Source organism: Scardinius erythrophthalmus, assembly GCF_964197995.2.
Source record: "Scardinius erythrophthalmus genome assembly, chromosome: 18".
NCBI lineage: Eukaryota > Metazoa > Chordata > Actinopteri > Cypriniformes > Leuciscidae > Scardinius > Scardinius erythrophthalmus.
In genome coordinates this window covers 23,554,168-23,572,091 of record NC_138238.1, presented here as the reverse complement: position 1 = coordinate 23,572,091, position 17,924 = coordinate 23,554,168, and the positions used below count along the sequence as shown (strand labels likewise).

Sequence of the window (17,924 nt, the reverse complement as noted above, 5' to 3'; positions counted from 1 at the left end):
ATTATTAAGATAGTATTATTCCTCACAGCGTCGTAAAGTACATGACTCTGATAACTCGCTGTGTGTGTTATCCAGCTGATGTGGGCATTTCACAGGTTTGTATGAATCGCCTCAGATCAGCAGTTTTCATTTTTGCAAATCATAGCCTACATTATTACGATAGATAGATAGATAGATAGATAGATAGATAGATAGATAGATAGATAGATAGACAGATAGACAGTTTATTATAAAAGCATACATCTAGCTTACACATTTGCCCAAATTATCATACGCCTGTTTAACCGAAGTTAATTTGGGTGTGTTTCTCCATCCCCAACTTCCCTGACGAGAACGTCGGTCTCCTCGGCTGTGAACCGCTCCTGGCGTGCATCTGGCAAATCCGCCGTTATAATAGGAATCCGCTATAGAACAAGCTCGCCTGCTCTTAAAGGGAATGTGAGCTGTCGCTCTGGGGTGCGTTTCCCGAAAGCATCGTTGGCCAACTATGGTCGCAAGTTCATCGCAATGTCCATTGATATCTATTGGTAACGACGGAACTTGCGACCATAGTTGGCCAACGATGCTTTCGGGAAACGCACCCGATTGGTTTATTTCACGTTACGCCCAAACCACACCTATGAATAATGAAGCTACTTCAGACCAACCCCTTTTAGATTTGCGTCGGGCGCAAGAGTCATTTATCCCGCCGGGAAAATAGCAACAGCGCCCAAGACCTGCCCACAAAGTTACTTGCGCTTTGCGCTTGACACTTGCATTTCAGATTGTTAAAATAGGGCCCAGAATATTTGTTTTTTTAATAAAAATTACTTCATTTAAAAGAAGAGAATTCAAGCTTCATGCCTGTGTGTCTGTATGCCTGTTTGACTGAGTATTCGCTGAGTTACGGTTCATTTTCGGACGCGTTTCAGAATGGAATTGATGTCCGCAAAGCGCGAGTCCCCATTACCACGCCCTGCCTTCGGGTGCCATATGGGGTGGGTGATAGGAGGATAGTGTTGGATGTCCCCCTCTGCTCCCCTCGCAGGCGGAGACAAGCGTCAGGTTTTCTCCCTGTGAGCTCGCGTCAAGGTTTGACGGTCAGAGCCTACAAAACTTCCGGGCAAGCCTCCTCCTCTTTGCATGCCATGGTGTTGTTGCAGGTCTATCAGGCCAAGACACTCATGGACATGCACGAGGGTAGTCTAGACCGTGCGCTCATGAGTGAGCTCCACACTGCTGCTGACCTCGCCCTCACGGGCACGAGTGTCGCAGCGTGCGTGATCGGTCTAGTGATGTCCACCCTAGAGGTCCAGGAGCGCCATCGTTGGCTAAGCCTGGTTGAGATGGCGGATGCGGACAAGGTTCGGTTCCTGGACTCCCCAATTTCCCAGGTTGGGTTGTTCGGCGACGTGGTGGAGAGCTGCACCCACAGCTCTCCACCGCCCAGGCGCAGACGGAGGCCACCCGACACATCCTGCCCCGGCAGCCCGCTGTTGCCTCCACCCCGCCACCGGTGGCAGTTTCTCCGCCTGCTCGTCGCCGAGGGCGTCCCCTGCTGCTGCCTCCAGTCCCGCGGGGCCCCTGCAGCAGCCTCCACCCAGGCCCCAGCGTAGAGCCAGAAGCAGCCAGGCCGCCCGGTCTGTAGACGTAGCGTCCCTGAGACAGGCCACCCAGGGATTGGGGGACGAGCTCTTCAGATGGTTACTGTTAAGCCACTGGCTCCCCGGAGTCCAGCGGTACCCAAATTGTTAAGAGAGCAAATTCCTCCATCCCTGGGTCCCAAGAGGGTGATGCTGGCGGTGTGCGACCCTGTAGGACAGCCTTGCACCCCTCAGCCCCCTCTTGTTCGCCAGCCGGCAGCATGGTGCGTTTGAGGACCCGGTCACACATCCCCTGTTGCCCCGTGGAGACAGGTAATTGTTGTGCCGCACACTCAGACCCCGCTTCGGGCCGCCCCCGGGCCTTCCGAGCCAGGTCCCTGTCCTCCACCATGCATCCAAAGCAGCTTCACGTGTAGCAGACTGCGTTCACCAGTAGCTAAAGGACAAGCCCGATTCCCCTATATTTGTTCTCGGAGACTTCAACCATTGTAAACTAGAATTAGCTCTTTCTGGATTCCAGCAATATGTTAAAAACAGCACCCGTAAGAATAGGACACTGGATAAATGCTATGGCAACATTAAAGATGCATATGCGGCCAGAATTAAATCTCCCCTCTCAAACTCGGATCATAATACCATCCATCTGATCCCCACTTTTAAGTGTGCCATTAAAAAAAGCAAACCTGTCTCAAAAACTGTCAGTGTGTGGCAGGATGAGAGCAAGGAGACGTTGAGTGGTTGCTTTCTGGTCACAGATTGGGATGTTTTCTACCAGGACAACAATATTGACAATATTGCGGAAACGATAACAGGGTATATTCATTTCTGTGTCGATACTGTTGTGCCAAAAAAGACGATCACTGTATATTCAATTAATAAAGACTACATCACACCAGAAATTAAACATCTGATCAGGAGGAAAAAGCAAGCATTCCGGAACAATGATTTAATAGAGCTGAGATCAATTCAAAAAGACCTGAGGAGGAAACTTAAGAAGGCTCGGGAGGAATATAGCACACGAGTTAGGGAAGCCTTTTCAACGAATAACTCGAAGAAATTTTGGGATACTGTGAAAGAAATGACTAACATGAACTCTGGACAGAAGAATTTTTTTTTATTTGATTTGATTTGATTTATTTAATTATATCAAGAAAGCCTCAAACATAAAACAAAAAGGCATCAGATACAATCGAGGATAAAAACACAATAAAGTCCAGGACTTATTTCCATTGTGGTCCTCAACACATAACATCAGGACAAGACACTTACACAATTAATGACATAACATACTGTACAAACATTTTCCTTAAATAAGCAAAAATATAGACGTTAACTGGCCCCTGGTCCTATTCCGCTACCCTCTCTAATAACCAGTCCTTGGTCCTCTTTTTAAAAGAGTTCATGTTTGAAATCACTTTAATTTGCCGGTCTAACTTGTTCCACTGAACTGCCCCTATATAGGCAAATGTTTCTTTCCCTAACATTGTCTTGAATGCATAAGGACAGAGGTATGATATACTGCCACGAGTGTAAATAGTGTGTGTGTCCTTCACCTTAGTAATAAGACACAACAAATAATTTGGGACATTACCATACAATATTTTATGGGTCATGGTCAGTCTTGACATAATAACACGCGACTCAACAGGAAGCCAGTTAAGCCCAACAAATTGTGACCTACCTATATGAGACCTATGGCCCATGTTTAGAATTACTCTTATTAATTTATTTTGTGCTGCTTGCAGCCTCCCTTTAAGTCGTTTTGTTAGGCCTTCAAACCAGGAAGTGCATGCATATTCAAACTGGTTTAAAATTAAGGCGTTAGCTAAAATGATCATTGTTGACCTATCTAAAAATGTAGAATGTCTGGCTAAAAACTTTGTAAGCCCGGTGACTTTACTCAGAACCTTATTGGCCATCTTCCTGTCATCCAAGTTGTTTTCTAGGATGCAACCCAGGTATTTTACTGACGTTTTTGTACTGACCTCAATATTATTCAAAATAACCCTAAATTTCGAGCATTTATTTAATTTATATTTTGAGCCAAACAAAATGGCCTCTGTCTTTTCAAAATGTAGAGACAGCATATTGTCAATCAGCCAGTTGTTTACAGAAGATAGCTCAGAGCTCAGGTTACTCTCTAGAGTGGATTGTTGTTTATGAGACATTAAAAGTGCAGAGTCATCCGCGTAAAGAAATAGTTCACATGAACAGGAGTCTGCCATATCATTAATATATGTTAAAAATAAGGACGGTCCGAGAATACTTCCTTGTGGAACTCCACATTCAACTATACAAGGGTCTGACAGTACTCCCCCTAAGACCACCAATTGTTCCCTCCCTGATAGGTAAGATCTAAACCATCTACAGGTGGAGCTGTCTGCCCCTAAGGCCTCAAGTTTGGCAATCAGTCTGTCATGGTTCACCGTATCAAATGCCTTTTGAAGATCCAATAACACCATTCCACAGAGATTTCTATTATCTATTTCCCTGTGTATGATGTCAGATAAATAGAGTAGGCATGATTCGGTAGAATGTGACTTCCTGAATCCGGATTGGAATTTAAACATGAAGTTGTTTTTATTCATGTATTCATTAAATTGCTCATTGACCAACCTTTCAAATAGTTTTGATACTGTGCATAAAATAGAGACTGGTCTGTAGTTACCGGGATCGTGGCTGTTTCCCTTTTTAAAAAGGGGGACTACCTTGGCCCTCTTGAGGCCATTAGGGAAAACACCAGTTTCAACAGACAGGTTAAAAATATGTGAGATGTATGGGGCTATTTGGGCAGCGGTATCTCGTAAAAACCGAGGAGATAACCCATCTAACCCAGGTCCCTTAGAGCAGTCTAACTGTAATAGCTTTTTTTCCATCTCCCCTACCTCAACCTTCCGTAAGGAAAATGAGTTTGGCAATGCTCCAAGTTTATTGTAGAATGATTTCACCCTATCAATATTAAAAACCCATAGGAAGGTTGAAGATTTGAGACCAGCTGTTCTGCTATAGAAGTGAAATAAATATTAAAATAATTAGCAACCTCTTTCTTATTGAAATTTAGGACACCCTTAATTGTTAGTCCTGTGCTTCTTGGTTTCAAAGTATTTTTCTTAGCCGCCCCCAATTCCTTTAAATTCTTCCATAACTTTTTTGGGTTATCTTTATTATTTGATATATCATTCTTGTAGTGGGTTGATTTAGCATCTCTAATAAGTTCCTGAGTCTTATTTCTTGCTTGTTTATATTAAATAAAATCAGCATGATTTTTAGTTCTATGAAAAAAATTAAGTGCTTTTTCCCTGGTTTTAATAGCATCATGTATACCTTTATAAAACCATGCACTAGAATGCTGATTGACTCTGATCTGTCTAAGAGGGGTCACTTTGTTGATGGTTTTTAAAAATATATCTTTAAATTGTGACCATGCTATGTTAACACATGAACAATTTGCAACAGGGGACCAATCCACCTCATCAACCAGCATCCTAAAAGTTTCATGGGAATAATGCTTAAATGATCTGGATAGTACAGTCTTGTGAGAGTAAAAGTTTTTTTTAACAATTTTTCTTGTGCAAAAAATTATATTATGGTCACTTATACCATAAGTAATAGTACCACTTTGAGATATTTTAGTTTTGTCTGATACTAAGATCAGATCTATAATACTCTCACAAGTCTTACTTATTCTCGTGGATTGTTTTACCAGCTGTTCAAGACCAAAACAGTGACACAGGTCCTCCAGTATTTTGCCGTAAGGATGGGCACAGCCTGACACATTTGTGTTCATATCCCCGATTAAAATCATCTCAGAGCTCTCTTTATTTGATAGTCTCAAGAGAACTTGTTCTAACTTATCATAAAAAGTAGAATGGCCTGGCGGTCTGTAGCAAGCCCCCAATAAAATAGGATTAGTTTTTGGTAAACATATGTCCATCCAAACAATCTCTAAATCACTAGCAATGTCATCTCTACAGTTAAAAGCCACATCTGAACGCACATATACACAGACCCCGCCCCCCTTTCTATTCCGGTCCTTCCTAACTATACAGTAATTATTAATGGCAATTTCCTCATCACTTATAGTTTCATCTAACCAACTTTCCGTTAAACAGATAACCCCGATCTTTAATTGTTTCACCAATTGTCTTATTTCCTCAATTTTTGGTAGTAGACTTCTAACATTAAGATGTAGGAAATGTAAACCTTTCTTACTAAAAGTTGATTTAAAGTCTGTGCGCTTATCCTCCGACATCAGGCCATCCACTGCTTTGCTGTTCGAAGATGCTGTCATGTGCTTATTGTCATGGTCTTCACTACTCCGGGGCATATTCTCAGTACCATTACGATGGTGGGCACCGGAGATAAGAGACGAGAAAACAGCAACATTGTAAGATCCCGATCCACGAGCTGCTGGACTGCCAGTGGCCTCTGTTACGTCCCCATTGACGACCGGGATGACGTCGCATTTCCGGTACGACGTGTCATCCGAAGCACCGTCTCTGCCACATTGAGGAGCCCCGGAAAACGTGGACAACGAGGCCACAGACCCAAACTCAAACCTCAACCCTGGATTAATCAGCTGGGAGGCTAAGTTTGTTAGTTCACTGGTAGATCCACTGACAGGTGGAGCTAACTGGAGATGTTGTGCTGTGTGGCTTACAATAGGATCCATGTTAGTAGACAGCCTGGGATGTGGTCCCGGATTTAGCTCGATATCCCCCGCCAACAGCAACATCACTGCTATCTGGGCGAGACCCTGGTTAGTTGAGTGTCTCTTGCCTTTGTCCAACGAGGATGGGGTGCTGGCATAGCCCTTTACCAGGAACTTTGAGTATAGTACGTGTTGGCTTCTTGCCGCAGGTGTAAACAAACACTCCTCAGCCCCCGAAGATAGGATTGTATGCCGTGTTTGAACAATTATCAAACATGCAATTATTACGGCAGTAACCATGCATCTATTATTCAACTGAGTAGATGTAGGTGATATTATAAACCTCGTAGACTGTTTAAACTGCAGACACATCTGCTGTTGTGCCTGGTCCGTGGCGGCCATCTTGGATCGATCCCTGTTTGAACACACGACACATAATTGAATGTGTGGAATGAGTTAGACAAGGCCAATGACCTGGATTCTGAAACAAATGTGACCTGCTGCAAAGATCTGTCTATGTCAATACCATGCAACCCAATACAGGACAGAATAATAATTAACCCTAATGCTGTCACTACAGTTATTAAAAAGCTGAACAGGAATAAGGCCAGTGGGCCTGATGGTATTTCATATTTTATTCTGAAAACATTTTCATATGAGCTAACTCCTGCTTGGAGCCCTCTATTCCAACTTTCTGTAGATACAGGTACCATCCCTACTATCTGGAAGATATCTGTTGTTATTCCGGTGCCTAAAAAATACTGCTCACAGCATAATGATGATTATAGACCAGTAGCGCTGACATCAATAGTGATGAAATCATTAGAATGTATAATGGTTGGTAATTTAAGGAGTGAGGTACAGCATCTTTTGGACCCTTACCAATTTGCCTATAATAATGGCAGGGGTACTGACGATGCCTTAATCACAACGGTACACTCTATCTTAAAGCACCTTGAAAATCCATCAGGTTATGTTCGATTACTATTTATGGACTCCAGCTCTGCATTTAATTGTATTCTTCCTCAGACAATGTTATGTAAACTACAACAGATGGAAGTGAACCCCTTCATTATTAGATGGTATGGTTCTTTTCTGACAGAGAGAAAGCAGCAGGTGAGAGTTAACTCTACTCTTTCTGATACTCTGAACATGTACAGGTGCCCCTCAAGGCTGTTTAAGCTCTCCCTTACTTTTTATAATATACACAAATGATTGTAGGAATATCAATAGAAATAATCACATTATTAAATTTTCAGATGATACGGCTATACTTAGTCTACTCACAAAAAATTCAGACATTTCTATCTATAAACAGGAGATAGAGGAGGTAGTGAAGTGGTGCAATAGGCATAACTTGCTCCTTAATGTAAATAAAATGAAAGAAATGATTTTTGACCCCAGGTCTATAGAAGATCACAGCACACTTCAAATTGAAGGTGTACTCGTTGAGCAGATAACAACATATAAGTATTTAGTAGGGGTGTAACGATTCATCAACTATATCGATGTATCGATTTATATTCCTATGATCCAACTACATCGATCTGTGCTCGGCAAGTTGGCCTTCCGGACGACATATATCGATCTAACATCATTTTAAATTCGATTGTATCGATACTAGGAAATAACGCATTGGATTTAAGCACGTCAGACTTTATATGGATGTTTTTTCTTAGCACTTTTAATGATAAAGGCGTTAAACGTTACTCGATTCAGTCTGCCTATCTGTGACGTCATCAACATGCGTGACGCGCCAGCAGCAGCGCAAAGACAACAAGCAGCGCAAAGTCTCTCACCTCAGAAAAACGGACTTTCCTGTCCTCTCAGCCGCTATACTGCAGTAGCGCGCACTATTCAATTGCACGCGCAAATGCGGCGGAGCACGCTGTAGGCTTTTATCGCTTCACTATATATAAAGCACAAAATAAACTACAAGCATGCAAGGTCGTTACGTTTTAAATTAGAAAAAAAAAACGTGTTGTCCAGATTCAGTATCTGCGGTCAGATGATGTTGTCAGGCTATATGTCCGTGTCATTATTCTATCATTATTTTCATAACTTGTAACGAAATAAAGTCTCTCACCTCAGAAAAATTAAATTTCATGTCCTGTCATCGTTATACTGTGCTCGTAGCATGCACTCTTTAATTGCACGCGCAAATGCGCCGGCGTGCGCTGTATCACTTCACTAAAGCGCAAAAGAAATACGAGCATGATATGTCGTTACCAGTGGCGATTTCTTTAAGACTGCAAGGGAAGCTCGGCTTCCCCTATAATGTCAAAAAATGAATGGTCAAATATGTACTATTGTATTAACATTTTATTGACTAAAATGCGTTAGAAAACGTTCATCTCAAAGACGAGTTCGTTCAGAATCAGTTACAGGTCGGCTGACTCGATTTCCTTCTCATACATTCCCGTAGCGTCACAGTGCATTTCCCTGTTGAAGCCCAGCGTCCGTTGACTTCAATGGGGCTGCTTCGAACAGTTTTTTTCAGCGCTTCGAAACTAGACGTTCATTGGATAAATGCTGCGATTATGTCCCGCCCACGGACGCTCAGCGTCTCTGGTGCTGCGTTCCAGTCCAAAACTGTCATGTCCTTCACTCGCAAACTTCCCTCCGTCTCGTTCACTCGGATGTACGTCATTGCGAGTGCCCACTACTGGCGGAAACTGCAATGGGCTGAACTGGAACGTCCTAAGCCCTTGATCACTTGGAATCAGCTGTGGAGTTGATTTATTATTTACATTTTTTTTTCCTTTAAGAATTTGTTTAATGCAGCATCCAAATGTTTATGTGTGTTTGGGTTGTTTTAAACAAAAAATATATATAATTAATATATCATAGAGTTGTCTGTTGTGGTGGTGATTAGATGAGATATGTGGTGACGTCACAATCGTACTGCATTGTGGGACATATAGGTGCCTGAAGTGTACATTTGAAGCAGACTCGCTCCCTCGGTCAAAATCGAGGGAACGAGGGTCTGTCCATATAAACTTCCCTCGTCCACTTCACGAAGTGGAACGCACTTCAAAATGGCGGCAGGGATTCCCCCAAGGGGAAGTGCTTAGGGAAGTTCGCAAGTGCGTGTCTAAAAGTGGACTGGAACGCAGCATGGGAGTGAATGGGGAGTGGGCTGGCCTGGACTCCGGGCTTCCGCGTGATGATTGGAGGGTCTGTCGAAAGGCTGCGTCTCCTTTTGATTGACAGCGATTTCATACAATAAAAAGTCGCTGATGTTGAAGCTGTTCAGCTCAGTCCCATCGCGGATTTTTCAAAGACAAACTGCAACCTATTTCTTGGTATTTGCTTGTCGAAATTGCTAGCCAATTTTTATAATGCATTTCACACAATTATACATTTATACCTTTATTATATTATCACTTATTATATTTTTTATATTATTATTATTAGTAATAATTCAAAAATAATTATTAAAATAATTAAAAATATACATTATTAGTAGCATTATTATTATACTTTATTATATTATTATTTATACCTTTATTATATTATTACATAATTTTTTCACAGAGCATTTTCTTGAAAAGGAACGTTGAATTTACGTATAAATAAATGAATTATTTTTATGATGTAGGCCGAAAATGAGCTTCCCCTCTTTGAAAGACCAGCAGCCGCCACTGGTCGTTACGTTTTAAATTAGAAAAAAAAAAACGTGTTGTCCAGATTCAGTATCTGCGGTCAGATGATGTTGTCAGGCTATATGTCCGTGTCATTATTCTATCATTATTTTCATAACTTGTAACGAAATAAAGTCTGTCTCTCACCTCAGAAAAACGAAATTTCATGTCCTGTCATCGTTATACTGTGCTAGTAGCATGCACTCTTTAATTGCACGCGCAAATGCGCCGGCGCGCACTGTATCACTTCACTAAAGCGCAAAAGAAATACGAGCATGCAATGTCGTTACGTTTTAAATTAGAAAAAAAAAAACGTGTTGTCCAGATTCAGTATCTGCGGTCAGATGATGTTGTCAGGCTATATGTCTGTGTCATTATTCTATCATTATTTTCATAACTTGTAACAAAATAAAGTCTCTCACCTCAGAAAAACGAAATTTCATGTCCTGTCATCGTTATACTGTGCTCGTAGCATGCAATCTTTAATTGCACGCGCAAATGCGCCAGCGCGCGCTGTATCACTTCACTAAAGCGCAAAAGAAATACGAGCATGCAACGTCGTAAATTAGTAAGTTACAAAATAAAAGTAAAATACCAATAAATTACGTTACTGTGGTACGCCATTGTGTGTTGCTATTTATCAGGAGCAGTTTCCATGTTTCTTTACCAGTTCTTCTAAGTATTGTGTATCACCATGGTAGCCTAATTGTTGTTTGTTTCCATAACAAAATGCCACTTACTGGTTATTTTGTATATTTTTATATGACTGTGGTGGCTCAAGATTGTATTAACAAAAACTAGTTTGGGACTGCTATTTAATAGCTTAACCTCGCAGTGCCTACTGTTTAACAGTATTTGTCATATTCTTACAATTTTTTTTGTATGTTAAGTAAAGGGGGACAGAACTTGTGTGTCAACAATTTTTCTGTAAACAAATGTATTATAATAGGCCTATTTAATTCCTAAAAAGGTGGGTCGTGGCTTGATGACCATGGGGAAATGTGGGTCCCATGGCCAAACTATTCAAAACATCATTCAATGTTGGAATAATCGTAATTAATAATCACAATTTCAATTTCAAGGGAATAATCGACAATTATGATTTTTGTCATAATCGTGCATCCCTACTTTATTCAAATGAAATGTGAATGCATTTGACATTAATTGTTGTTTACTTGTTTGTTTATATCCATAATTAATTACCTGAAGATACCTGATTCCCTTACAAGAATTTTTGGCTAAAAAGTCACTGAATTGATTTCAAGTCACTGAATCGTTTCGGATCGTATCGTTCTAAATGAACCAATATCGTCCTTGAATCATATCGACAACCACGAATCGCGATGCGAATCGAATCGTTGTTAAAACGAATCGTTACACCCCTAGTATTTAGGTATACAATTGGATTGTCAGTTGCAGAGGTCCCATCAAACTGGAGTATGTTTGCTCAAAGATATGTCAGCGTTTATATTTTTTAAGACGACTTAGAGTTCATGGAGTGGACAAGGATATCATCTTACTATTTTACAAGGTAGCCACTGAATCTATTGTGCGGTATAGTATTGTGGCATGCTTTGGTAACCTGTCCGTTAAATTAAAATCACAGCTCCAAAAATCGATAAATAGAGCTGGAAAAATAATTGGCCAAATGCCACCTACTGCTCTTCAGTAGCTTTTCGAGGAGGTGGTGAGGAAACAGGGTTTCAAAATCACAAATGACCCAAAGCACGTCCTGTTTAATGAGTATGAGCTGATGCCTTCAGGCAGAAGGTACAGTTTACCAAACTGCAAGCTTAACAGGTATAAATTCTCATTTGTGCCGCTTTCAATTAAATTAATGAATAATAATAGATAAGGTGTGTGTGTATCAGCTGCAGTCAGGGCTGGACTGGGACAAAAAATCGTCCCGGGCATTTTGGCCCAGACCGGCCCACTATATGATCATAAACACCACCCATCTTTGCACGCCCTTAATTATATGCATACCAACTCCTATTCATTAAAACCACTAATGCCATGTAATGAGTGAGTAGGAACGAGTGAACGAGTGAGAGTTAACAGATGAAATAAGTAAAAATTTGACATTTATTAATACAGTTGAACTATACTCCACAGTGGTGAACCTCGGTCCTTCTAGGGGGGTTCGGGGGCATGCCCCCCCCCCCCCGTGAGAAAATTTTGTGCATTTTAATGTTAAATTCATCAATCTGGTGCACTTTGAGAGTTCAAAATTAAAAGCTCCAACCCATATTCAGTGTGCAAATTAAACAAAGAAAAATGCAAACCTCTTTTAGTTACAGTGTCTATTTACATTACACCTACTACATAATAATAGTTATAATATTAATCCAATGACAGTAATAGCCATATTTTGTAAAACAAATGCACTAAAAAATAAAGGAAACTTTCATAATTAGTTTTGTACCAATTTCTATACTTGAAAGAGATAAGCACATGATCTTTTATTTTGACGCAAACTGCATCAGGCTTTTATTTTGGCGGAAAACATGGTTTACAAACGCCTCTCATTAAATTTCTAGTGAATTGTGGTAATCGTCAACTATGCAGATGTGGAAATAATCTGTAACTGGGTTATGGGTTCCTACACTCATGACAGTGTGTTTTGAAAGTAGTGTTTTGTGTTTTGAAAGTAGGCTAGTTCTGCTTACCGCAGGCTCTACACTTTCTCATCTCTCTCCTGATCCTCCGTCCTCACTATCATCATCTGCCACAGGAGCTGATGAAGGTCAGAAAACATATATTTTGACACATAAAGCGTCTGCTTTAAGGGCCTGGTTCTATTTTTTTCACGCTATTTATCTGCACATTCCTTGCGTTTCTTCTCCATCCATTTTGACAGATACACACTGACACTGCTGCACGCTCGCTCACTCGTTTTAAGGTTGTGATTGGGCCAGCCCAGTGTCAATCAAGGAAATAACCAATGGGCCGCTGATCTACGTGTTTCATGGGCTGGTCTGTCAGAAAAAAAAAAAAACTAACACTGACTTTTTTTGACCAATGCATTACACAGGCACAAACCCAGCGCCGCCAATTAAGCAAAACAAAACAAAACGAATGGGCTGTTAAAATATATATATATATATAATAATAATAATAAAAATTATGTATTTATGAGATACATATCGGGCCAAAAAGCACGTCGGCCCACCGGGAAAATGCCCGGTATGCCCAATGGCCAGTCCAGCCGTGGCTGCAGTGATGTATGTGTGACAAATACTACTAATCGGACTGATGTGATGTGGGTTTGTTTTGTTTTCTGTGAATGTGAGGAAGTTATGGGGGGTACTGTGTGTGGTTGTTGGATGTTGATTGAAGTTCTGTATGGGATATTTATGAGCATGTATTGTGTAAGTTAACTGTGTGTTGGGTGTGTGTATATACAATGTGTCGCCATTGTTCTCTCGATTGCCCAAGACGAATTTCTCCAACTGGAGACAATAAAGGCTTATCTTATCTTATCTTATCTTATCTTATCTTATCTTATCTTATCTTATCTTATCTTATCTTATCTTATCTTATCTTATCTTATCTTATCTTATCTTAACCAGGACGATATGTTTGGTTGACTGTAGTTAGCAATGCTAGAATACTTGTTTGTGTGTGTGAGGCGCCGGTGCGATCACAGGAATTTTTGTCCTTCTGAGGAACCTGTTACTCCGTAGTCTAATTCATGATCATATGGATAGAAGACATTATTCAAAACTGTAAAGCTTTTGTAAAATACAGAAAACAAGCAGGATGCTGTTTCTGCCATCTCTGTTTCTTTTCCGTGAACTTAGGAGACCGTCACAATGAACCAAAACCTTCCTTTTGTTTTGTTAATCTGTAATTAAGTGAAATATTTAGTGTATAGGCCTATTTATTAGTTTTATATATTTAGTTGTATTATGTTTTTATGGCTTGTATCGTGATATGAGATTTTGGTAATATCGCCCAGCCCAAATTCAGTAATTTAACCTAACTTATATCCTCATTTTATGTCAAACTAATTTAAAGGCTATTTAAACAGAAGTGACTGAGGAATCCAGACTCAAAATTAAGTTCATTTATTTAGAAAGACACAAAAATTAACAAACGATTAACCAAAAACATGAATAAAAATTATATGGCATTAAAAAATAAGCAAAAACAATATGACCAAAGTTTCGTCATGGCCACATAACTAAATTATGTTTTATTAACAAAGTTTCGGGAGGAGCATGTTCAGATAATCCAGAGAGGAGGCCTATGTACAATATATACTGTATAGCTGATTTACCTCTGTCCCATGACAGTTTTCCAGCATCCCTCCACCAGCCCACTCCTTACTCTTGATTGTTCCTATGGGAACAATGGGTTCGGGCCAAATTCCATGCTCGGAACTCTCCTCTCAGAGATCATGCCAAATATGCATGCTCATATGCAAATCTGATTATATGTAAGTGTGAACTCGTGGAGTTACGTCATGACAACCAGAAAAGTGAAAATCCTGGATTCATTGCCACAACTTTACTTTGTGACCATTTCAGTTAATAATTGTGACATGGCAAATACTATCAAAAGTATTAACATTGACAATGTTATGATGTTGACAATTGTGCAAATAGAGTGGGCTTGAACCATTATAAGGCATCCCAAATTCTGACTGCGAAGGGAGCGTATCTCTTTCAGCTGGCTCGTTTGGAGTGAAAGCTGACAATGTTATAACCTGGGTTATGAACCGTGTTGAGAACACCTTAGGTACATTACCCCTTTTTGGCTTGAGAACAGTAATTTGTGTCAAATTCCATGCAGAACTCATTAACTGGTGGAACATGCATGTCACTCACACATGCTCCGCTGACATGGAGGTTCTATAACACTAGGTTTGGGTGCGAGATTGAATTACCTGCATGAGAAAGGAGATCCTTTCTCAGCGGAATGGTCCAGGGAGATGCTGTCAACATCCCCACTTGGTCCAGAAACCAAGGCTTGGTGGAGCATTTCGGCACAACCAATAGCAATGATTTCCTCTCTTCTCTGATTAAGCATAGCACTTCATGCAATATTTTCACTGGTGGAGCCAGAGGGATGGACCAGGTGGGCTCCGATGGAGCAAGACTGGTCTGGGGTCAGAAGAAGCTAGCAGGGAGGTGTGTGTGGTCCTGGCACACAGGACAACCATAACATAGAAGGTGAATATGTCTCTCTTGGCCATAGCAGGACTGACAGGAATAGTCTCCGCTATTGTGCCAAGGAGAGTGGGTGACTTAGGAATGGCCTCTGTGGCCTTGATAGTGAAAGTGGACCACTTTGGGATAGCCTCCATGGTTGTGGCAGTGAATGTGCGGCTCTGTTACCTCTGGGACCACCAGACTTTCCTTCTTCCTCCGCTTATGAGGGTGAGGCAATGTGACAGGCTCGTTAAGGCTGTTGTTGAAAATGTCCTTTAGCATAGCATTGCTGATATTGAGCCCCTCCGCTACAAACAGGAACTGGTAACTAAACCCCTTCATGCTGGCCCATCTTTGCAGAAGAGAAAGGAGCTTGCTGTGTTGACCCACAATCTGATGAGCGGAGGGGCAGGGGTTGGGAGATGAGAACAGGAAGATACTGAGTCCTCTATTGGCCAGATAGCACTGTCAGGATTTAGTGTTGATAAAGGAACAAAGACTTAATGATGCAGAGTTGATAGGTTTTTATTTAATCAAAAATAAAACAAACAAAAATGACCCTGTGGGGGAAAGCATGACTGGCTGGACTAGGCAGGACAAGGTGGGAAACAACAGGGAGCAGGTAAACAAGATGCACATATGACGACGACCTGGCACAGGACTGAGAACATGGGGAGAATACCTGGTTAAGACAATAGAAAGACACCAGAGCACATGGCATGTAGAAACAAAGAAAATAAAGCCATGTGCTCACACAAAACATGACTAGAATACCCAGCCAATGAAAGTTCTCACTGACTGCGTGTCCACACAAAACATGACAACATGAAAGTATGTGGTCAATGAAAAAACACAAGCCGCATGCTACACAGAACACAGGAAGAAAGCATGCAGCCGATAAACACAAACCGTGTGCTCAGGGTTGTATGCTTGCTGCACGGGAGTTTGCATTTTCCTACATAATGAGAAACAACTTGTTTCTAAGCCAGTGATAAACGCTCTTGTCGTACTCCAAACACGAAGTAACATTAAAAAAGTGTGTGACATCTTTAGAGATAAACTGTAATTATGGAAAACAATATGTAAATGATGTTTGTGTGGAACTTGCATTCAAGTATTTATATGAGCAAACCTGGTAATATTATTTTAAGATGACGTGATAAACTGGGAATCAAAAACGATTAAAAACATTAAACTCACAAAATGTATCACAAGATCTCACTGCAGCTGGAGCTCCTATTAACTCTTTTTTGCTGCCGGTGGCTGGCAACTTTTTTTTTTAAACGCTGGCGGGGAAAGAGTTAATGTTGCTGAGAATGAGTGAAGGTACGCCAAGAATGAGTGAAGGTACGCCAAGAGTGTAGTCAGGCAACCATTGTTTACAAATCCAACACACTTGTAACATTTTTAACAGAAATGACAAAAATTATTTTAAAATTATATATATAAATTAGCCATCTCAGTAACAGTCATGAAAGATTAAAGTAATATCACAAGTGCCATTATTACTACCACTTTTATCTACAGTTTTGACTGGAATGCATCTCAGACCACCTCCTGAAGTGGTTTGAGTGATCAGATTTAAATCCTTTGCGAATGCGTTTCAGAGGGCATTTACACCTGGTCTTTTCACGATCGAATAGCTATCAGATCTCAGAAAACGCATAGAGGGGCCAGTTGTAAACAGGCCCATAGTCTTACTATCAGCTGTGAATTTTAGCTATAACAGTCTTTCAAAGGACAAAAACATGAACTTTAAAACTATTGCTGTTACATCAAGTCAGCAGTCGCTTTATTTTGGCATGAAGCCCAGTAGAGGCGCAAGGCCCTGTGCTGTCACACACTTGGAACAACCCTTGTGACTGTTATGTTTCTTAATTTCTTAGCTTATCTGAGCAAAAATTACTCAAAATGATGATGCAAGTCACACGATGATGGTGATATACATACTTGAATCAGTTTTACCCATCTCTACCCTCAGGTTATGGCATTCTGCTGATAATGGGAGAGACGGTGATGTAGTAGTTTTTGGAGGAAGCCAGACATTTGTCTTTCTAATGGATTCGGTATGTACAGTGCAATCTACAACAAAAGGCTTGTATTTGTGATGTAAAGAGTTACATATTTATTAATGGAATATTCAGACTCTGAATCTGGTTTAAAAGTCTGATTTATGGGTTGTTTTGTTTTCCATACTCCTTGGGTCTTGAGCAGTGTAGAATCATGTTGTGTACATAGAAAATGATGCATGCAGATCAAGCAGGGCTAAGAACATGAAACATACCAAATCTGACCTTAGAAACCCCCTAAATGAATGGATAAAGCTAATTTGTGAGCATTAACTCAACTGTGACACATTAACTCTGAGCTCTCTGCAGAATTTGATTAGCTGGTATCCATCCAAAATCATGAATTGGTTTAACACTTGTTTAATGAGTCACAATTAAAGCAGATGCACTGAAAGCTCTTGTTATCAAGCAATGTACTTGACATCATTATACTTTGCATTAAAGGAAATTGTATTAATTTGTATCCCTCTGTAGGTTGCAGTTCTCAAGTCTCCCTCTCAGAGTCATTGTGCAGATGTGCTGGTATTTCAGACTCAACCATACTCGCTGTCAAGGTAAAAGCCATTATATATACACTGCAACAAACAGCTCATCATAAACAAATTATAAAACATTTAAAATGTATTTTGAAGCAATGTTATATGATAAGGAAATATTTACCATATATTTGATTATTTCTTTGTAGATTATGTGAAGACTGCATAGGAAAAAATATATTTTCTGTCCAAGAGCTGGCATTGGGGTTACCGGCCAAACTTCAGAAGACAATTGGCAAGAGGATATCCTATTTCAGGGAAAATGCTCAACATATAGGTTCATAA

General features: G+C 40.5%; 1 protein-coding gene across 1 annotated transcript in view; it reads left to right on the top strand.

The window, feature by feature from the left end:
- The window catches only part of LOC308706355 (kelch domain-containing protein 1-like), a gene marked incomplete at both ends in the record, with an annotated part of 51,857 nt that extends 33,933 nt beyond the window's left edge, over positions 1 to 17,924 (top strand). The window contains 3 exons of the mRNA XM_081391949.1: positions 17,016 to 17,100; positions 17,578 to 17,657; positions 17,789 to 17,924. Coding sequence (XP_081248075.1) covers positions 17,016 to 17,100; positions 17,578 to 17,657; positions 17,789 to 17,924 — 301 coding nt within the window. The remainder of the gene's footprint in view (positions 1 to 17,015; positions 17,101 to 17,577; positions 17,658 to 17,788) is intronic.